This window comes from Oryx dammah, unplaced genomic scaffold, assembly GCF_014754425.2.
Source record: "Oryx dammah isolate SB20612 unplaced genomic scaffold, SCBI_Odam_1.1 HiC_scaffold_21, whole genome shotgun sequence".
NCBI lineage: Eukaryota > Metazoa > Chordata > Mammalia > Artiodactyla > Bovidae > Oryx > Oryx dammah.
This window is the reverse complement of record NW_024070205.1, coordinates 76,814,600-76,837,409: the sequence shown is the minus strand read 5'-3', so window position 1 is coordinate 76,837,409 and position 22,810 is coordinate 76,814,600. Positions and strand designations below refer to the sequence as shown.

Genomic DNA, 22,810 nt, shown 5'->3' with positions numbered 1-22,810 from the left:
TTCTTGGCATTTTTACTTTAAAAGTTTATAACTTCCTTACTGCTCTGTGGCTTTAATCAATGGCGCTTCTTTCTCCAGTTATGGAATGAGTTAACAAAAGGGGAAATTTCTGATCCTTGTTGGAGCTGGGGAGGACAATCCAAAGAGTATCCCCATTTAACTCCATTCTTAAATTACTGGACACAGCCACCAATTTAAAAAGTTAATATCAAATTCAAAGTCGCTCCTTCTTTTTTCCAAGGAAGACAACCCTTTGGAGTAAAGCGCACGAGTGAATTTCAAATCCATTTAGTAGGGAATGAAGAGTAATAAGAGTTCAGAGACCCAGTCCCTCCCCTCCCAGCTCAGCTCAATCCAGCCTCCACACAACCAAAGAAAATCACAGGGAAAAAGCCAGTTTTGATGGGATCCCCCACCCGCACCCCTTTTCTTCAGTCAGGGCATCCCTTTGGCTCCAGAATAACAGGTTTATGGCCCCACAGAATGAAAGAAATTCTTATCAGAAAACATGACAGAAGTGGAGTTTGGGGGAGAAGCAGGGACAAGAAGGGAGTGGCAGGTAATGAGGCCAGCCCACAGGCGGCCCCGCTGGCGCGTGCAGCCCCAAACCCTCCCCAGGGCCAGGACGCCCACAGCCGAACCCAGCAGCAGTCCATCCCGCCGCAGGAAGCTGAAGGGAGAGACCTGTGGGAGATCACCCCAGCGTATTCACAGGGACAGCATGGTCCCCAGGAAGGCTGACGGAGGGGCAGAAGACAGCGTTCAAGGCATGTCCTAGCAGAATAGGGCCAGACCAGAGGAAAAACTCCCCCCAGACGAGCCCAGGTCCCTGAACACAGGTCCTCTGCAGAACCCCGTCCGGACGGCCCTTCCTTACACACACAGGCATCACACTGCTCTCCTTTGGAGGCAAAATCAGACAGGCCCAGCATGCAGGCCTCAGTCAAGCACACCCAGCCCTCCCTGCCCCTCCTGACCTGCTTCAGGGAGGGAGGGTGCTCCCCAAGGGCCCACTGGGCCCCTCCCCAAATAATTCCTATAGATAGAAACACAAAACAAACAAAAACCTAGGGGAAAGTCCAATAAGAACCTTAATCGAAAAAAGTCCAAACAGTCTTCCTCTTTTGCCTTCTAGGGCACGTGTAAGTCCCTTCTCACAAGGCTTCCTGTCCAGTTAGGACAACATTACTATTTCATTTTTTAAAAATAAAAATAAAGATACCCACCCACCCTCCCGCTAAATGCTACTTCTACAGCACACCTCACATACCTCAGACCAGGCATTGCTCCCTTGACACAAGGTAAACTTAAAACTTTGCTGCAACCTCACAGCCTCCACAGGGCTGCTCATCACAACCAATTCAAATGCAGTCTACAGAGGAAGGGACAGCAGAGAGCACCTCTACTCTCCCTGCCTCCCACCCTGGAGGCCAGGACGGCAGGGAGGCCCACTGAGGGCCATGCCCCTACCCAAGGAAGGGACGAGTCCTCTCCCCGGCTCTGCCGTGAGCCTGGGTCCCGGGCCGGGGCTCCGCTGTGTTCATAAGGTCTCAGGACTTCGAGATCCCAGTGCAAACCAGCCAGTCTTCTCCTGGGCCAGGTCCAGCTCTCGCAGGCGGATGTGTACCTCCCCAAGGAGCACATTCTCCCAGAACCCTTGCTCACTCAGCACACTCAGCTGCAGCTCTCGCTGCTGCAGGTCGCCCTTGGGGATTCCATCATACACCAGCTGCAGACGCCAAATTGGGAAGAGAGGGAAGCAGTGAGAGAGGGAACACAGAAGAAGGAGATGCTTGTTTGCGGTGGTTCAGGGACTTGCCAGGTGGACCAGTGGCTAAGATTCCACGCGTCCAGTGCAGGGGGCCTGGGTTCGATCACTGGTCAGGGAACTAGATTCTACTGCCACAACTAAAAGATCTCACATGCCTCAATGAAGATCGAAACTCCTGTGTGCCACAACTAAGAACTGGCACAGCCAAATAAACAAACAAATACTGGGGGGGGGGGGGGACAAGTGAACCTAACAAAGAAAAAATGTTCTGGTTAAAAAAAGAATGGTAGTTTGTGGTGGTTTGATCTGGCTGAGCGTAAGACCACTTTACCTCCCCAACCAAAGTCCGAGGGAATACAGAAGGCATACAGTACCCAAGGGGACCTTCGAAGAACCCTGTTCTCAGCTCAGGGTTCCAGCAAATGAAGGCTCAGCATCGGGGCCACAGTTCATTATCAGCAAAGGGCCAGGCAGGCTCCTCCTCCCCACAGACCACACCCAGCTATGGAATCCCTACCCTAAGCATCAGCAAACATTTTAACATAAAGGGCCAAATAGGGAATACACTAGGCTCTGTAGGCCATACAGTTTGGTCTGTGTCACAGATACTCACCCCACTGGTACAACGTGAAAGCAGCCACAGGCAAGACTTAAATGAACAGGAATGGCCATGTCCCTATATGGCTTTATTTACAAAAACAGGCACAGTTTGTTTCCCAAGCCCAGCCCAACCCATCACCTTCCCCACATACCATCTCATTGTAGGTGGGGTTGCAGGTTTTCCGGGCCACTTTGGTTTTCTTCTTAGTGGTTTTCTGAGGGTCAGGAAGGAGGTAAATCTTGACATAGGGGTCGGGATCATTCCCATCCTGGAGCAGTTGCTACAAAGGGAGTGAGAAACCAAACTGTCTATCTGCCTCTGTATCACTATTCCTGTGACCACTCCCTGATCCAGTCTCTCTTCTCCCACACCCAGCTTCTTGCAATGCACAATAACTTATGTTTCCCAGCCAGCCTACTGCATTCTGCCAGAAACACCTATCACGGTAACATTAGATGTCATCCTAAAACATCAATCAGATCACCCATGACACCAGTCTATACTCTGTATATGAATGCTCAGGGCACACCATAACTTGGTCTGTTCCAAATGAACCATAATATCCCCAGATATCTTCACCCAATGTCTGTCTACTTGGTCATTTGACCCAGGAAACCCCTAGTGAGAGATAAGCAGAGAAATGAGTCAGAGAGATTAACTTGCTTGTTCAAGGTCAGCCAACTAGTGACTCACGCAGGCTGATGCTTTCAAAACTTCAGTCAGATCTTGGCATGCCTCTGCTCAAACCCTCCAGTGGCTCCCATCTCACTCAAGGAAAAGCCCTGCTCCTGAGCACAGGACCACGGCCCTGGTCGGCCCTCTCTGACCTCAGCATCCACCATTCTCTCCCTGTTCCAGTGCTGTCAGTCACACTGGGACCCCCTGCAGGGCCCGACACACACACACGGCCCCTCCCGCACCTCCTCATCAGTGAGGGTTTCCCTGGCCGCTCTGAGAAACTGCTGATGCCCTCCTTCTACCCCGGTATTCCTCGTCTGCTTTATTTCTTACCAAAGTGCTTACCGCTATCTGACTTGCCGTGTATTTTACTTAACTGTTTCCCTCTGCCTACTATATTGTGAGCTCCCTGAAGGCAGAGACTTTATTTTGTTGCCCTCCTGTCCAGAGCTAAAGTATCAGTGCCTGGCATGCAGTAAGGGTCTGATGAAGATTTGTTGACTAAAATGAATGAGTGATGCTGTGAGAGTGAACCCCTATCACCTCTGATTCCAGACCTCATGGACCTCCTGCCACACGTCAGTGCCCCAACCTGCATAAGTCCAGGACTCCGTAGGTATTCTATGAGTTCCCTTCCCCTTCCACTCATAAGGTTCTCAGAAACATATCAAAAATTTAGTAATTATACACTCCCTTGATTATGCTTGAAGGATGTCATATGGCTGCCTTACCTCTATAACCAGGAAATAGGCCCCCTGGGTCTCTCTCTTATAATAATCACCATAATAATAATGATACCAGGCACTATGTTAGGTACTCTAAGTGCATTATCTCATTTAACCCCTATAACAACCCTATGTGGCAGACACTAACATTACCCTCCTTTTAATGAGGCTAAGAGTAACTGGGCTACTTGCCAAAGGCCACAGGTAGTAAGAAGCTGTGTCCAGCAGTGCTTGGCCATACCATAGGCCTAGCATGGGAGCAGGCCCACTGGGGATTCATCTAGTAACTTTTGTGATTACTCTCATGAGAGGGGGGTACAAAAAAGGTCTCATCAGTCGGAAAAGTGCCAGAAGATAAAGATCCCAATAAGGACTGTGTATGCTTGGAGAATCCCAGGGATGGAGGAGCCTGGTGGGCTGCCGTCTATGGGGTCACACAGAGTCGGACACGACTGAAGCGACTTAGCAGCAGCAGCAGCATGCACTTACCAAGCCCCGGATGTGCATCACCATGATGAAGAGTTTATTGTTTTTGTAGGAGATGGACAGTTTCACCTCTCCTCCAACCTTTCCGACTGGCCGGGCCCATGTGCCTTCTGTAGGGGCAAAGGACAGAGAGAAAGGTCAGGGGGCCAGCCCTGCCCCATCGGGTGCCAGGTAGATGTCCCTGTTTTCCTCTGACCCCCTGCCCTATCTCCATGTCAGATTCCTGATATCCCATCAGGGATCGGCCACGTGGCATCTGCGAGCATGACTTAGGTTGCTGTCTGCAAGCATGACTTGGATTGGGGTGAGTCTATCCAATTTCAGTCTGTAAGTAGATCCATGATAAATCTGCTCAAGGAGCTGTGGACCCCACAGATTCTGTAGCCAGTAAGCCAAGGAACAGAGACAAGTCAAGGAGAGAGACCTGGGAAGAAATGGGGGCAGGAAAAGTCACCTTTCGGAAGATTCAGAGAAGTTAAATTGGTTCTTAAGTTGAAGAAAGTAGGGAAAACCACTAGGCCATTGGGGGTGCCATTGCCTTCTCCACTAGGCCATTCAGGTATGACCTAAATCAAATCCCTTATGATTATACAGTAGAAGTAACAAATAGACTTAAGGGATTAGATCTAATAGAGCGCCCTAAGAACTATGGACAGAGGTTCGTAACATTGTACAGGAGGCGGTGATCAAAACAATCCTCAAGAAAAAGAAATCCAAAAAGCAAACTGGGTGTCAAAGGAGGTCTTACAAATAGCTGAGAAAAGAAGAGAAGAGAAAGGCAAAGGAGAAGAGGAATGGATACAACTGAATGCAGAGTTCCAAAGAATAGCAAGGAGAGGTAAGAAAGCCTTCTTAAGTAAACAATGCAGGGAAATAGGAAAAAACAACAGAATCAGAATGGGAAAGACTAGAGATCTCTTCAAGAAAATTAAATACCAAGGGAATATTTCATGTAAAGATGAGCACAATAAGGACAGAAACAGCATGGACCTAACAGAAGCAGAAGATATTAAGAAGAGGGAGGAAGAATACACAGAAGAACTGTACAAAAAGGTCTCAATGAACCCGATAACCATGCTGGTGTGATCACTCACCTACAGCCAGACATTCTGGAATGAGAAGTCAAGTGGGCCTTAGGAAGCATTACTGTGAACAAAGTTGGTGGAGGTGATGGAATTCCAGTTGAGCTATTTAAAATCCTAAAAGATGATGCTGTTAAAGTGCTGCACTCAGTATGCCAGCAAATTTGGAAAACTCAGCAGTGGCCACAGGACTGGAAATGGTCAGTTGTCATTCCAATCCCAAAGAAGGACAATGCCAAAGAATATTCAAATTACCACACAACTGCATTTATTTCACTTCCATATGTACAAGCTGGGTTCAGAAAAGGCAGAGGAACCAGAGATAAAATTGCCAACATCCATCAGATCATAGAAAAAGCAAGGGAATTCCAGAAAAACATCTGCTTCATTGACTATGCTAAAGCCTTTAACTGCGTAGATCACCACAAACTGTGGAAAATTCTTAAAGAGATGGGAATATCAGACCTTACCTGCCTCCTGAGAAATTTAAATGCAGGTCAAGATGCAATAGTTAGAACCAGACAGGGAACAATGGACTGGTTCAAAATTGGGAAAGGAGTACAACGTCAAGGCTGTATACTGTCACCCTGCTTATTAACTTATGCATAGTACATCATAAGAAATGCCAGGCTAGATGAAGCTCAAGCTGGAATCAAGACTGCTGGGAGAAATATCAATAACCTCAGATATGCAGTTGATAGCACCCTTATGGCAGAAAGCGAAGAGGAACTAAAGAGCCTTTTGATGAAGGTCAAAGAGGAGTGTGAAAAGGCTGGCTTAAAACTTAACATTCAAAAAACTAAGAACATGGCATCTGGTCCCATCACTTTCATGGAAAATAGAATGGGAAAACAGTTGGAAATAGTGACAGATTTTATTTTCTTGGGCTGCAAAATCTCTGCGGACAGTGACTGCAGCCATAAAATTAAAAGATGCTTGATCCTTGGAAGAAAATCTATGACTAATCTAGACAGCATATTAAAAAACAGAGATGTTACTTTGCCAACAAAGGTCCATGTAGTCAAAGCTATGGCTTTTCCAGTAGTCATGACTGATGTGAGATTGGGACCATAAAGAAGACTGAGTTTCAAAGAATTGATGCTTTTGAACTGTGGGGCTGGAGAAGGCTCTCGAGAAGTCCCTTGGACAGCAAGGAGGTAAACCAGTTCATCCTAAAGGAAACCAGCTTTGAATACTCACTGGAAGAGTAACAGGGTGAGCACAGCTCTGAGCAGGCAGCCCCTGCTGGTCCTCATCACTCTGCACCTGTTACTGGGCAACAGGTCCTGCTCAGCAGCGGCTCAGGTCCCTCAGCAGAGCCTGCCCACAAGCAGCCACTGTCGATAAGCAACATCCGTTTCCTGCTCAGCTACTGGCCAGGGCCGCAGCGGGCCCCACCCACTGGTAACTGTCAGCGAGGGAGCACTGGGGAAGTGGCTGAGTCAAGGGTCAGAGGTATGGTAGTCATCAGGTGGAAGTGAGTAATAGGCAGATCCAGGCCTTCTCCTGGAGGCCCTCCAGCTTACCCAGCCTCGGGCCAGTGGTGAGCTGGGGGGCCCAGGGAATAGACTGCGGATGACTCCTGGCAGCCCTCACTCAGGCCCTCCACTAGCCCTGGCCCTGGCCCTGAGGAATGGTGCCTCTCTCCCCCATCCCTGTCTCTGTGACCCTCTAGCAGTGGCCATCTGCCTGGTCACAGTCTGGGGGACCTGGTCTCCCCATTTGGGCAACCTGAGGAGACTGAGGACCAGTGGGTTGGATGCCAGGCTCCCTCAGGGATGACAGCTGGGCAAGACATGGGAACCTGGCCCTGAGGAGCTGCCAGCTGAGATATGCCTCCCCTTAGCCAGGACTGGGACCTTGGAGGGTTAAAGTTGTGCCTTGGGACTTTGCCCTTTCTTATCAGGACAGAGAATAACATTTGTCCAGCAGAGATTCACAGGAACGTTGTTACCTCACCACTGACCTAACTTCAAGAACAAGACTCTGACACCGAGAAATCTGCAAGAACTAACCACATCCATCCTTCACCTTTTGCTTTTAGAAAGCCTTGCTGAAAGCTTTCAGTAACATTGGGGTCCTTAGGGCATGAGCCACCCATCTCCTTATATGAATCTGTAATATAAACCTTTCTCTGTTCCAGGCTCTAATGTTTCATATTGATAGGCCTCACTGTGCATCGGGCACACAGGCTTGCGAATTCGGTAACAGAAGGACTGGTGCTGAAGCTCCAATACTTTGACCACCTGATGCAAAGAACTGACTCATTTTTAAAAAACCCTGATTCTGAGAAAGATTGAAGGCAGGAGAAGGGGAAGACAGAGGATGAGATGGTTGGATGGTGTCATCGACTCAATGGACATGAGTTTGAGCAAACTCTGGGAGATGGTGAAGGACAGAGAGGCCTGGCATGCTGCAGTCCATGGGGTCACAGAGTCGGACACGACTGAGTGACTGAACCACAACAGGGAAGCTGGCAGAAATGTCAGAGACGGCGCCATACCTGAGGACTTGGGAGCCAGGCTGCTGCCTGCAGTCTTCTCATCCCTGGGCAGGGGGTGGAAGAAGGTATACACCAGATCACACTGGAATAGAATCAGAAAACAGGGTCGTTCCTCAGTAAGACAACAGCCCAGTGAAAAAAGGAACTCCTCAACATTAAAAGAGACTTACAAAATGTGATAACCAAATGTAATATGCAGTTCTTATTTGGGTCATGGCTCAAAAACACCAACTGTTTAAAGAATTTTGGAGATGACAGGAAAATTCTAAATATGGGCTAAGAGTTGGGTGGTGTAACAACAGTCCAGTTATGTAAAATTATGTCCTTGATTTTTAGAGATGCATACTAGTTAGGGGTAGAATGTCATGATGGCTTTGACTTACTTTAAAATATTTCAGAAAAAACAGATGAAGCAAACATGGCAAAAAATAATACCTGTTCAGGTGATGAATATATAGGTATTCATTATACTGTGTCTCTATTTTTCTGTATGTTTGAAAGTTCCCATATAAAAAAGTTTTGAAAAAAGAAAGCAAATAAAAGTAGTCACATCAACTAAAAAGCAGTCTGTTCTTGGCATTCCCTGGCAGGCAAGTGGCTAGGACTCAGGGCTTTCACTGCCTGGTCCCAGGCTCAATCCCTAGCTTAAGCCAGCCTTGGATAAGGACTATAAATCGTACTTTTGAGAATGTTTCCTAAGCAATTAGGGAAACAAAAACAAAAACTAAAATGTGTGACAATACCCACTCTAGCATTAATAGTGAAAAGGTGGGGAGGGGCATTACCTAAATATCTTTCAAGAGATGAATGGTTAAAGAGATGGTATTGCAAGTCAGTATATTAACTTAGCATAGATATTTAAAGTTATGCTACCTATAAACACTTCAGTAAAAATTAAAAAAACCACTATAAAACTGTAAAAGTCACATTTATATATGGACAGACAGGAAGGAAACATGGAAATGGGGTTAGACGGTTTTTAGGGTGATGAGACTCCTGATGACTCTCTGTCTTTATGACCATTATAATACCAAATTGTAACACCACTTGTTTAAAAGAAAAATCCAGGTGGTGCACATACTCAGCTTGTTCAGAAACCTTCCATTTCTTCAGGCTCCTGCTTAGCACAAGCACTGTGTGGCGCAGCTGACACAGATCTGTGTCTGCCTGTGCCCGGCTGCGTGTCTGGGTTTCATGTTTTTGCGCGCAGCTCAATGGGGCTGGTGCCACGACCCACCGCCCTCCCCGTTCCCCGGACAGACCCAGGAAAAGCAAGCGCCTTCTGCGATGGCCACCCGCCTCCGTCCACACTCCCCACCTCTCAGCGGCGCCAGGCCGGCCAGGGACAGAGGGCCACCCACCTCGGCCACCTCCGGGGCCGCGTGGACCAAGTGCCAGATGTAGCCGTTCAGCTCCTCCCGGCGCCGCTCGGCCCCCGCCTCTCCTCGGGAGCGGCCAATCACGAAGCGACTGGGGAAGCTGGCGGCCGGTGGGAAGACGGTGAAGAAAAGGAAGCAATAGCCTTGAGTCCCATTTCACTTTCATTTTCAGCCACCTGATCCGCATTTCTGCCCGGCCTCCCTCCCCAGGGACCTCTCCGTGACTCCATGCCTCGCTCGGCTCCGCAGGTCTGTGCCGAGGACGCACGCGCAGCATCTCCCACTGGACAATTCCACGGACCCCGGGAGAGAAACCCAAAGTGCTGAGCAGCGCACTGCAGCTGTCCAGAAGTGCTCAGGCAGCTCTGGAGCTGATCATGGTACAAACTCTATTTGAAAAACCGCTCCTTAAAATTGCTGTGGAACACATCTGACATAAACTCTACTGTCTCACCCATTGGTAAGTGTACAGTTCGGAACTAAACGCACTCGCACTGTGGTGACACCATGATCACCATCCCTCTCCAGCCTTTTCCTCTTGCGAAACTGAAGCTCTGTGCCCATTAAGCAACTTCCCGTTTGCTCCCTCCCCCTAGCAACCACCATTCTACTTGCTGTTTCTATGAATGTGACTACTCTAAGTACTTCATATAAGTGGAATCATGTAGTATAGTAATATTCCATTTTGTATATACATCACATTTTCTTTACATATTTCAAAAATACTTTTTAGAAGATTAGACACTTCAAAACATCTTCAGACGCCATCAATCCCCTGCCTTTAGACCCAGTTTGCTGCCCCAGGCAGGTGCACCCAGGCTTGTTTTTGAGGCTGGAGGAAGACCACTTGAGAGCCTCAGAAGCGCACGGCCAGCAGGGGGAGCGCTTGTCATCGCACATTGCCAGTTAGGAAAACCAAGGATGCAGGTCTTGACTCCCAAGGGCCGTGCTGCCCAGCCCCCGGCTGCCCTTCCCGCTACCCCTCAGGTGCAGAGAGCAGGCGGAGCAGTTACCTGGGCAAGAGGGAAGAAGGGAAGAGCAGCCGCAGCTTATTGTGTAACTCCTGGAACTCCTCAAATGTCCGCTGGATGTAAGTGGCCTCGTGAGCATTCTCTCGCATCACCTTTACCACGTAAATCTGCAAAGCCCAAATCTTAGTGAACCCACCCTGCCAAACCAATGAAGAGGGCAGGTGAGGGGACAGAGGGTGTGTGTGTATGTGTGTGTGTGGGGGGGGAAGAGTTATGCGTTCCAGAAGGAAGAAGATAAAAATGTCTCTAATGGAGACGAAGATAATATACATATGCAGGAAAATGAAAGCAAACATTCACGAGAATCCTTAGTTCACAAGACCCTCGGCTCAGAGGGAACGGCCATCCAACTCATCTCCCTGACAGTAGGCAGGCCACTTGGGCAGGGGAGGGGAAAGGGTCTGCAACTGCCCCCAGCACAGGGTGCTCAGCCAGCTCCAGCACCCACAGTGTGGAAGGAAAGAAACAGAACCACAACAGACTGGGTGGCGGGGAGCAGGAGAGAGTCAGACTGGAGCAGACACTTACGTAGCCCTTGTTGGGGTGGAAGACCTTCTTGTGGCGACAGAGAAACACACCGCTTATGCGGCCTGAGCTCTTGAGAGTGTGTGTTCGTGGAGCAAAGGAGAGGGTCAGCCGATCATCTGAGCCTAAAAACTTCATCTGAGCCAGGTTATGAATAAAAAAATTGAGCTTTGTGGCTACACTGCCAAGGCTGGACTCTATCAACCTGCAGAAGGATGGGAAGAAAAGGTTACAACCACAGACCCAAGTCCCCACTGCCTGGGCAGAGCTGTATCTCAGGGAATATCGCCCGACACCTGAGGCTAACACGCAGCTCAGATCAGATCATGTCCTCTGTGTGCTAGCCTTATAAGGACATGACTGCACACAATGATATGAATACAGTTTATTCCTGTGGACCTTGGGGGTCTCATCTCCCCTCACTGCCTGCCTGGGCCAAAGACAGTTAATCCAAAGTAGGAAGGAACTGTGGGATGCCACCGTGGGGTCACCACGTAAAAGTCTAAATACTGTCGTCAAACTGAGTTTCAAGCTTCAGTACAACAGATCCTCACCAAACAAAACCCAACACAGAGATTTTAGTTCCTAAGGAGAGGTACTGTATTAGCCCCAGAGAAAATTTAACTCACTTCCCAAAAGGGTACATAATAAAATGGACAAAATCGTAGACGTTAGTACATAGGCACTTTCCTGCTTTCATACATAATGTGTCTGAAAACATCAAATGTGGGAAAATGGAACCATGAAATTCCATGTTCTGACAAGGGGGAAGGTCCTGATCGAGAGAGCTAAAAACCATTACAAAATCCCTACTGTACACGGCCCCACAGACAACGTCCTTGACCGTGACCTGGTAAGCAAGCAAGCAGGCGATCACAATACCTCTGTGTAAAGGTCAGCACCCAAGCACAGGTGGGAGACTGAGCCTGAGAGAAGTAAAATGATTTACCCAAGTCAGACAACTGACCCGTGCTGTCAACTCTAAGCTCTGGCACCAGAGCAAAGCCCCTCCCGTCTCCCTAGCGCAGCTCCTCCCCATCGAGCGGCCTGGAAATTACCTACCAGAACGGGCAGCACTGTTTCGTAGGCAGCATCTCACCTGGTGAAGTAGGTAGTGGCATTAGCCTCCGTGTCCTGAGGCCTCAGGGCGTCGTACACGTACTTGAGGTCTTCCAGGTCTGAGAGTTCAGGGATCCCACAGGACAACATCTAGAAGAGCAAAGAGGAGAGGGTGTCTAATGACCAGGAGTTCAAGATTTTCTACAGCTTCACTCCGTAACCCTTCTAGAGGGTGGCGGGGAGATGCGGTGAGCAGCGGCTGGCAGGCCACAGGAGCTGGGGGGTCTGGAGCAGGAAGTCAGACACCAGCAGACACCACTGTCCCCAGGTGGTCTGGGCCCTGCCTTTATCTCGGGCTCAGAGAAGCAGATCTCCGGAAGCAAGACGGAGAGTCTTAAAGATGGTGTCAGAGGATAAGAAGGAGGGTTTCAGAAAGGGATGGAGCTCCTCACCAGGCCCAGAAGGTTGAGGAAGAGGTGGGTGTGCTTGCGAATGAGGTTGTAGGCTTGGCAGCAAAGGTCAACAAAATCATGGAAGCGGCTGGAAGGCTTGTCACCCCCGTTGATGACATACGCCATGTCCGAGGTGAAGACAAAGGGGGCGCGGTCCCTGAGCCAAGGGGAACACACAGGCAGAAGGTCAGCACGAAGGAGGGGCTCACCATGGGGGCTGTCGGGGGAGCTTCCCCTCATCCCTCGAAACCCCCGTGACACTGGGTCCACGGGCTCCTCCAACACTGCTTCTTTTCCCACTTTAACCTTAGAAGATGCCCAGACACGTCGTTCACTGGTCCCTTGCCTGTGAGCTAGTGATGTTCCTCCGGGTATCTGGTACTTCTTTTGGCTGTGGTCTGGGCTCGTTTCCCCTTGCTCAGCCCTCAGCAGGGAGGAGGGCTGGTCCCTGCCTTCTTCTGCAAGGCCTCAGTGCTCTCTTCCCCAGAGCTGCTCAGCCCAGGGGCCACACTCTGCAGTGTGGGGGACTTCTCCCATCGTGGGCTTGCGTTCCAGCTCTGAACCATTTCCGCTGACCTCCCAGGCCTACACGCACATGCTGGCTTCAGGGGGCTGCTTACCGCTTGATGTTGCCGAACATCTGGGCATGGCCCAGGAAGCGGCCGAAGTCTATGTGGAACATGTGGCCGGTCGTCTTCAGCATGATGTTGTCGTTGTGTCGGTCACAGATGCCCAGGACGTAGGTGGCCACACAGCAGCCAGCGCAGGAGTAGATGAAGTTCTCTACAGCCTGAGAGGAGGGCACGCAGACGGCAGGACGTGAAGCTGGCGCACAGGGACCCCGGCGGCAGAACCAGGTGACCGAGCCCGCCCTGACCCTCTCCCAGGAGCCTGGGGGCTCTCACATCTGCCTGCTCAGCCTTCGTCACACTCTGACATACACACTGAGGCACACAGAAGCTTGTCCTGTATCTTACGGGGCAAAAAGGAGATGGGAGGCTTATACGCATCTATCCACTATCCACAATATATCCGTTATCTGCAATACATGACGCTTTCTACACCTTTCTTTCTCCTCGGGAAACTGGTTGGAAGGACAATGGACTGATTCAGGAGCCCAGGCTTGACCAGCCCGGAATCAGGCAGGCTTGATGTTTACAACTTTCCCACCTCGTTGTGGTGACCTTAACTCAAGCATAGCACCGAGGCAGCAGACTCAAAGGTCCCCTCCTGACCCTGCTCAGAATTCTTTTGTCTGTCTCCTCATCCCCAATAAAGCTCCCATTTCTGGTGTTCTTGGTAACCAATAAATGCTAATCTACTTAAATTCACTTCACTCCAAGGAAGAGCTGAGGGAGTTTTAACACTTCTAGAGGGTGTTTTACACTTGAAAATCAGACATCTTTAGTTGGTAAAATGTGTCAGAGCTATTTCTGAGTTTAAAGCAGGAGGGGGAGGAGTAAGGGGTTAGATCTACCTTATTTTATCTGGTTAATATCTGCCCCCTTATCTGGCTTTCCAGTAAAAATGTATGGAAATCATGAATGGACACCTTTCATCCTCCAAATCCTCTTTGGGAGGTTCAGAGAATTCCTAAGACCTCAAGAAAGACCTGAGCAGAGGCTACAGCTGTCAGAGCCAAGCAGGAAACTGGGCATGAGAGAAAGTTTCCCAGCTATAGAACATGGCCTCGCCACCTCCCTCTGCAAATTTCTATCCAGGCTTCAGGGACCTTCCTAAGTTCCCAGACCCTCCCAGCCCACACTGACTCCTCCCTGTTGATCCCCTACAGGCACCAACACTCATTCAGAGTTTAGTACTTTCCCTTTCCCAGGATCCAGGGATCCTATCTCCCAGCAGCCTCTTGGCTGCTCCACAGGCCTATTTCAAAATACAGAAATCTCCCAGCTACTTGTTAAATTAAACCAGATGACTAATCCCTAGGGAGTTAAGAATAGAAAGTTCGTGAAGAACTTACAGAATGTACATTCTGGGGAAAAAAAAAAAGATGACTTCTATGATAGGGAAATACGTAACTGAGAAGAAACCGCTCAATAACCCATCAACTCTCAGTCTTGACCATCTCTACCTACCTGTCTTCCTGTCACAGGTATTCTTGCTACCTGAAATGTATCCTGTTTTGACTTATGAAGCAGCTGTATGCCTATACTATATCACAGAGTAAATGACTAAAGTCTCCTCACCTGATTACACAGGGTGTTAGCTGCTTACTGGCAGGAAGTCTCAGCGTCTAAAGTGAGCACTCCTGATTTAAGGGGTTTCATGTGTAGGATGGGGGTACTCTGTTTGCTGAGTAGGTGGCCAAGGGACAAGCATCTCTAGCTCTTCCCTCCTGGAAGGCACCATAAGAAACTACCTGCATCATCATAGTAGGAAGGCTAGAGGAGCTGAGAGTTACCTTTGAAAGACTGATATTAAACACTGAGATGCTGAGTTAATTTCTCTCTGTGTGTATTCTTGTAGTGAAAACTTCTATAACATTTACTATGACTCTTTATTACATTGGCAAGGAATAATCACAATTCCAACACCAAGTACAGTGCCTGTCTATGGTGGCTATTTAATACCTGAAAAATACATGTTAGTATAAATAGTATATGGAGTCGAGGGAGGGTGAAAACAATATTACTTCTTTCCAAGGGTAAAGGACCTTAACATTCACAACATAGAGGAGGTGGGTTTGGAGGGATGGGAAAAGGAAGAAAGGGCTTTCCTGGCAAAGGGAACACTACTGTCCAAAGGAATCTAGGAAATGGAAGTGGCTCCCTAAGCTATAACATAAGTGACCGTAAGACGGGGAGGCGTAGAGGAGGAGACCACAGAGGTCGGCGGGGCTGGGTTACAGAAGGCTTTGCAGCAGTGTCGTGGACGGAGAGGCGCAGTGGAGACCACAGGGGTCGGCAGGGCTGGGTTACAGAAGGCTTTGCAGCAGTGTCGTGGACGAGGAGGCGCAGTGGAGGAGACCACACAGAAGGCTTTGCAGCAGTGTCGTGGACGGGGAGGCACAGTGGAGGAGACCACAGGGGTTGGCGGGGCTGGGTTACAAAGGGCTTTGCAGCAATGTCGTGGACAATAAGCTCATCTCTTAGGACACAAGGAGTCTTTGAAGAACAAAGAGCAAAGGAGTGATATTAGCAGTTTGCACTTTATTTTAAAAGCCTCAGAAATCAAGCAGAGAATGAATGGGAAGAGGAGAGGCATTCCAGCGGTTCAGGGGGCAGACAGAAACCGGCTGAAAGAAGTCATGAGAAGAAGTAAGACAGAGTCAAGAGGCCCCTGGGGAACAGAATCATCAGGGCTCGGTGAAGCAGAGTGGAGGCCTCAGGAAGACTTATGCCTCAGACCTCCCTGGTGGTCCAATGGTTAAGGTTAAGAGTCCACCTGTAAATGCAGGGGACACAGATTCGATGCCTCATCTGGGAAGATTCCACATGCCACAGGGCAACTAAGCCCAAGTGCCACAACTCCTGAGCCTGCGCTCCAGACCCCGCCTGTTACAGCTGCTTGAGACCACATGCCCTAGGGCCCAGCTCTGCAGCCAGAGAAGCCCCTGCAAAGAGAAGGCCACGCACAGCAATGGAGACCCAGCACAGCGAAAAGCTAAATGAAGTAAAATAAAGAGCAGAGGACTCACGGCTCTGCCTTGGGAGACCACACAGAGAGCCTTATCACTCAGGAAACTCACAAAAACCAGGTTTCAAGAGGACAAAGAGAGCCAGAAAGCTCAGTTTTAACTTGAGTTTGACGCACAGGTCAACACAGCAATCGGGTGGTAAGAGGGAAGAGGGAGTGGTTCTGGAAGTCATCAGCAAGGGGGGTAAAGTAACAGATGATGAACTGGCCCAAGAAGAGTACAAAGAGCTCAGCAGGCCAGGAATTAAACCCTGCGGAATGCAAACACGCACAGCCTTGGAAGACCATCTAATTACATGTTCACTCAACAACATTCTGATTATAATTTGGCTGCCCATGTAGGTTCTCCCTGAGGGATAAAAGGCACTGGTCAAGAAAAGTCAGTATATATATATATCCCCATAAATCTACGTTCTGGTTTAAGGTTATTCTCTTACGAGCATGGTGATTATGACTTACTCTCTCTCCCTTAAACACGATTAACCCAGAGACAAGAGCCATGAAGCTGTGGACCAGCCACAAAACCAGGCAGGTCACCAAGCCCTACCACCCAGGAAAGCCCCTCCTGAGGAAAGTCAACTACCTTTTCCATCATCTCTGTGTCATTATCTACCCTCAACCCTGCACACCACAAACCAACCCCATAACTGGGAACAACTGAATGAACCTTAATTCACATCTATGAAAAAGAGGAGTTGGATAAAATAGATAGCCAATGGTAATTTGCTGTATGACTCGGGGAACTCAAACAGAGGCTCTGTAACGACCTAGGGGGTGGGATGGGGAGATGGGAGGGAGGTTGAAGAGGGAGGGGACATATGTATACCTATGGCTGATTCACGTTGATGTTTGGCAGAAAACAAAATTCTGTAAAGCAATTATCCTTCAATTAAAAAAATACATTAATTAAAAAGAGGAGGTGGATAAAATGATCTCTTAAGTTTCTTCCAACTCTTATTCTGCAAAGCACCACTGGACTCCTCCAAAGGCACAGGAGGACGTGGACAGGACCCATGACTGACACGGTACCCCTTCCTCCAAACCCAGTCTGCCAGAGGAGCCAGGGAAGGCTTCCCAGCTGGATACCAGAGGATGCGCTCGGTCAGCTGACATCAGGCATGTGACTCCCTCTAGACACTGGGAGGCACCAGTCCACCCAGAGTGTTTCTTCCCTCCCAGCACAGCTAAGCCGCCTTCGCTGTGCACACGCAGGCCTTGGAGCCACAGGGCAGGGCACCAGGCCAGGTGCATCCCACCCCAGCCTCACCCCCCTCTCCAGTCCTACCTTCTCATACTCGTCCTCCCCAGGGTTGTGCTTCTGCAGCCAGTCAGCGAGCGGCCGGTCCTTAAAGGAACCGGTCACCCCATGCTCCACCTGGATCTTGCGCAGGGTCTCAGAGTTTGGGATCATCTCCACCATCCCTGTGAGCGGAGACACCAAGTCACTCTCCAGAGCAGAGAAAAGACATCTGTCAGGAGAGGACTACAGGAGCTTTGCTGGATGTGTCCCTATAAATTAAGCCCTAGGACATTTGGACAAGGTTTGATAATAACGGGAAAGATCAACCTTATACCTAAAGCAACTAGAGAAAGGACAAAACCCAAAGTTAGTAGAAAGAAGGAAATCATAAAAATCAGGGCAGAGATAAAATAGAAATGAAGAAAACAATAGCAAATCAATGAAATGAAACGCTCGTTCTTTGAGAAGACAAGCAAAATGGATAAACCTTTAGCCAGACTCATCAAGGAAAACAGTGAGAGGATTCAAATCAAGAAAATTAGAAATGAAAAAGGAAAAATTACAACTGACACCACAGAAATACAGCAGGGCATAAGTAACTACTCCAAGCAACTATACGCCAACAAAATGAGCAACATGGAAGAAATGAACAAATTCTCAGAAAGGTACGACCTTCCAAGACTGAGTGAGGAAGAAATAGAAAATACAAACAGAGCAAGCACAAGTAATGAAACTGAAACTGCAATTTAAAATCTTTTAACAAAAGCCCATGACCAGATGGCTTCACAGGCGAATTCTATCAAACATTTAGAGAAGAGCTAACACCCATCCTTCTCAAACTCTTCCAAAGAACTGTAGAGAAAGGAACACTACCAAGCTCATTCTACAAGGTCGTCATCACTCTGATACCAAAATCAGACAGAGATATCACAAAAAAGAAAATTACCAGCCAGAATCAATGATGAACACTGATGCAAAAATCCTCAACAAAATACTAGCAAACAGAATCCAACAACATGTTAAAAGGATCACACACCATGTTCAAGTGGGATTTTTATCTCAGGGATGCAAGGATTCTTCAATATATGTAAACCAATCAATGTGTTACACTATATTAACAAAGAAGAAAAACCATATGATCATCTTAATAGATGCAGAAAAAGCTTTTGACAAAATTCAACACTGATTTATGATAAAAACTCTCCAGAAAGTGGGCCTAGAGAGAACCTACCTCAACATAATAAAGGCCATATATGACAAGCCCACAGCAAACATCATTCTCAATGGCGAAAAACGGAAAGCATTTCCCGAGATCAGGAGTAAGACAAGGTGTCCACTCTTGCCACTACTGTTGCCCACACTTACAACACAGTTTTGGAAGTCCTAGCCATGGCAATCAGAGCAGAAAAAGAAACAAAAGGAATCCAAATTGGAAAAGAAGAAGTAAAACTGTCACTGTTTGCAAATGACATGATACTGTCCATAGAAAATTCTAAAGATGCCACCAGAAAACTTCTAGAGCTCATCAATGGATCTGGTAAACCTGCAGGACACAGAAGTAATGCACAGAAAGATCCTGCATTCCTAAACACTAACAACAAAAGATCAGAAAGAGAAGTTGGGGAAATAATCCCATTTATCACTGCAACAAAAAGAACAGGAATAAACCTACTCAAGGAGGCAAAACACCTGTACTAAGAAAACTGTAAGATACTGATGAAACTGTAAGAAACAGAAGGAGAGATACACCCTGTTCGTGGATTAGAAGAATCAATATTGTGAAAATGACTTTACTACCCGAAAGCAATCTACAGAATCAATGTTATCACTATCAAATTACCAACAGCATTTTTCACAGAATTAGAACAAAAAGTTTTACAATTTGTATAGATACACAAAAGACCCCAAATAGCCAAAGCAATCTCGAGAAAGAAAAATGGAGCTGGGGGAATCAGGTTCCCTGACTTCAGACTAAGCTACAATAATTAGGACAGTATGGCACAGGAACAAAAATAGAAATGTGGATCAATGGATTGGAAAAGAAAGCCCAGAGATTAAACCCACACACCTATGGTCACCTAATCTATGACAAAGAAGGCAAGAATATACAATGGTGAAAAGACAGTTTCTTTCAATAATTGGCACTAAAACTAGACAGTTACATGTTAAAGAATGAAATTAGAACACTGAAGACCATACACAAAAATAAACTCAAAATGAATTAAAGACCTAAATGTAAGACTGGACAAAATGCTTAGAGAAAAACACAGAAAGAACACTCTCTGACATAAATCACAGCAAGATCTTTTTTGACCCACTTCCTAGAGTAATGAAACTAAAAACAGAAAGAAATAAATAGGCTCTAACTAAACTTAAAAGTTTTTGCACTGCAAAGAAAACCATAAATGAGATGAAAAGACAACCCTCAGAATGGGAGAAAATATTTGCAAACAAAGCAACTGACAAGGGATTTATCTCCAAAATATTCCAATGCCTCATACAGCTCAATATCAAAAAGACAAACAACCCAATCAAAAAATGGGCAGAAGACCTAAATAGGTATTTCTCCAAAGAAGACATAGAGATGGCCTAGAGGTACATGAAAAGATGCTCAATGTCACTAGTTATTAGAGAATTGTGGATCAAAACTAGAATGAGGTCTCATCTCACACTGGTCAAAGATAAAAAAATCTACAATCAATCAAGGCTGGAGAGTGTATAAAAAAGGGAATCCTCCTACACTGTTGGTGGGAAGGTCAATTGACACAACCACTATGGAAAACAGTATGGAGGTTCCATATGACCCAGTAAACCCACTGCTGGGCATATGACCTGAGAAAATCTTAATTCAAGAAGACACATGTATCCCAATGTTCATCGTAGCACTATTTACAATAATCAGGACATGGACACAACCTAAATGTCCATTAACAGATGAATGGGTAAAGAAGACGTGGTACGGATACACAACGGAAAGCTGCTCAACCATAAAAAGGAATGAAACTGGGTCATTTGTAGAGAAGTGGATGGCCCTAGAGCCTGTCATACAGAGTGAAGTAGATCCGAGAGAGAAAAATAGATGCTGTGTAATAAGGCGTATTTGTGGAATCTAGAAAAATGGCACAGATGAGCCTGTGTGCAGGGCAGAAACACACACAGACACAGAGAATGGAGGCAGCAAGGGACGACCTGGGGACCGGGTCAGACATGCACACTGCTCTGCGTAAAGCAGAGAGCCGGTGGGAGCTGCTGGATAGCACAAGGAGCTCAGCTCAGGGCCCTGTACCGACCTAGAAGGCGGGGTGAGGGGCCGGGGGAGGGAAGACTGAGAGAGGGGCGATATGTATACATGCGGCACAGTACTATGCACCAATTATAGCTCAATTAAAATATATATATATATATACACTAAGGGGAAAGGTACGCCCCTGCTTTCATATTCCACACTGTGACTCTGTGGTATCCCCAGCTCACAGCCATAATCCTTTACTGTTTTAATTTTTATTATGGGATTTCCAAATACATGTAAGAGGAAAGAAAGGTATCATGAACTCACACATCACCATCACCCAGTTTCAAAAATTATCAACACTTTGCTAATTTTGTTTCATCTGTTTCAATTACCCAGCCCTGCTTCCCTCTTCTCTCCTCCAGCCTCCTCCTGCCTCAATCCCATCTGGAGTATTTTTAAGTAAATCCCATACATGTCATTTCACTCATAAGTATTCCAAGTATAACTAACTAGGACATAATTATGGCATTAACTCTAAAAATTTAACAGTCATTCTTTAATCTGATCTGATCTAGCCCAATCTATATGCAGATTTCCTACAACTGTCTCAAAAAATATCTTTCCACAGTTGGGTCTGTTAGGATCAGAATCCCAAGTCTACACAGTATACATGGTTGCCGTGTCTCCAAGTCTGCTTTATTTCATGAGTCTCTCTCCCTGCCTTCATGTTTATGCTGTTCCATAGGTTCTAACGGAATAACCCTGCCCTTTTCATTTTCCTGGAGAAGCACAGAGTTCGTGTTAAGAACGGCAGAAGGGCTTTAAGCAAGGACGCCCCCCACGGCAGCTGCCCAGCCGCCACCCCACCCCTGCCCCGACTGACCTCTCCCCCGGCCGGTGGAGAAGCAGCGGAAGATGACCATGCGCATGTCCAGGCCCTCCTGGACCCAGATCTTGCTCATGATGCGTATCATCTGCAGGGTCAGCATGTCCTGGCGAAGGTCGTCCCCACACTGGAGGAAGACAGTGACCAGAGCCACCTCGCTCTCCTCCCCCGGCTCACACCAGGCCCCAGCTCCCTCTGGGAGGGCAACCGTGGCCGGCAAGCCGTGGCCAGCACTGCCCGGCTCTCCACCTCAGCCTTGGACCTGCTTGGCCAGCCCCCACCAGGCCAGACACCAGACAGGGGCCAGCAGCCACCCTTTATCCCTCCACTCCTGTGGCCTCTCCCCAACCCCACACCCCCATCTGAAGCCAAGTCTGGGTCCCCTCCTTCACGCAGCCCTCCTAACCATCCAAGTCAAGGGTTTACCCCTTGGTGGAGCTTACATACAGCACATGTATGTGACTAGGCCATGCTCGTGCCTTTCACTCGCCCCCTGGACTGTATGCTCTGAGCCTATATTTATTCCTCAGAATCAGGGACGGCCCAGTTAGAGGAACCTCAGGATTCATCCAAGTCCGACCTGCCCCTGATGCATGAATCTGCCCCTCAGCAGGCCTGTCAGTCATTCAGCCTGAAAACCCCAGGGACAGGCAGGTCGGCACCTTATCCGCCTCGGCGCTGGCCTTCTAGAAAACACTTCTGACACAGGCTGTCAGCGGCCTCCCTGTACATTCCAACACTGTTCCCAGTTTTCTCGGGGCCCACACACAGTCGACCTGTTTCCTTTTTCAGCCACCAGTCTCTCGGGCGCTACAGCGGCAGCGTGAGGGCGATTAGCAGGACGAGAAGGGCCCTGAGGCTGCTTCTGCCCCCAGGGACTGCCTACACCCCACCAGGCTCGAGAGGGGTCCTCACCTTGAAGATGACACGGATGTTCTCGCCCAGCGGGTCCACGTTCTGGAAGGAGAGCTTGAGGGGAACGGCGTTGGAGCTGAAGTAAGAGCAGTCCTGCCGCCGCCGAGAGGGTCGTGGTGAGGGTCAGGGCGGCCCAGGCCCAGGCGGGAGGACGCCGCCCCGCCGCTCCAGCGCGGCCGCTCTCCGTTTCCCCAGCCTCGGCGGGCCCACCCTCCTCTGCCTCCCGTCGCCCCCTCCCCGGTCGAGTGTGTTGGGGCTCCAGCCGCTGCGCCTGCCCTCCTGTCCCTTCCCTTCACTCCACTGCTCCGCTGCGGGACTGCTGGCGATCAGGTGTCCCATCTACACTCGCCCCTGAAACGCGGCTCACAGTACCGACTGCAGGAGAGTGGTGAGGATGAACCGCGGCGTCCAAGGGAGGCCCCGGGAGCCCGGCCGGGCACGGGGAGAGCTCGACAGGCGACAGGCCGCCGGCTGCCCTTCAGCCTCGGCATCCCCGGGACAGAGCCCGACCCGGCCACACTCACCCCCACACACACTCACCCCTCCGCACACCCCCACCACACACCACACACGCACACCACACACGCACAC

General features: G+C 48.6%; 1 protein-coding gene across 1 annotated transcript in view; it reads right to left on the bottom strand.

Annotated features, from left to right (window-relative positions):
- Positions 1-1,231: 1,231 nt before the first annotated feature.
- The window catches only part of PIK3C2B (phosphatidylinositol-4-phosphate 3-kinase catalytic subunit type 2 beta), a 66,561-nt gene continuing 44,982 nt past the window's right edge, over positions 1,232-22,810 (bottom strand). The window contains exons 22-34 of the mRNA XM_040262999.1: positions 22,220-22,312; positions 21,302-21,431; positions 17,232-17,368; positions 12,913-13,082; positions 12,293-12,449; positions 11,881-11,990; positions 10,785-10,986; positions 10,239-10,363; positions 9,208-9,325; positions 7,847-7,928; positions 4,265-4,371; positions 2,524-2,652; positions 1,232-1,729 (exon numbers count right to left, since the gene is read on the bottom strand). Coding sequence (XP_040118933.1) covers positions 1,541-1,729; positions 2,524-2,652; positions 4,265-4,371; positions 7,847-7,928; positions 9,208-9,325; positions 10,239-10,363; positions 10,785-10,986; positions 11,881-11,990; positions 12,293-12,449; positions 12,913-13,082; positions 17,232-17,368; positions 21,302-21,431; positions 22,220-22,312 — 1,749 coding nt within the window. The 3' untranslated portion in view covers positions 1,232-1,540. The remainder of the gene's footprint in view (positions 1,730-2,523; positions 2,653-4,264; positions 4,372-7,846; positions 7,929-9,207; positions 9,326-10,238; positions 10,364-10,784; positions 10,987-11,880; positions 11,991-12,292; positions 12,450-12,912; positions 13,083-17,231; positions 17,369-21,301; positions 21,432-22,219; positions 22,313-22,810) is intronic.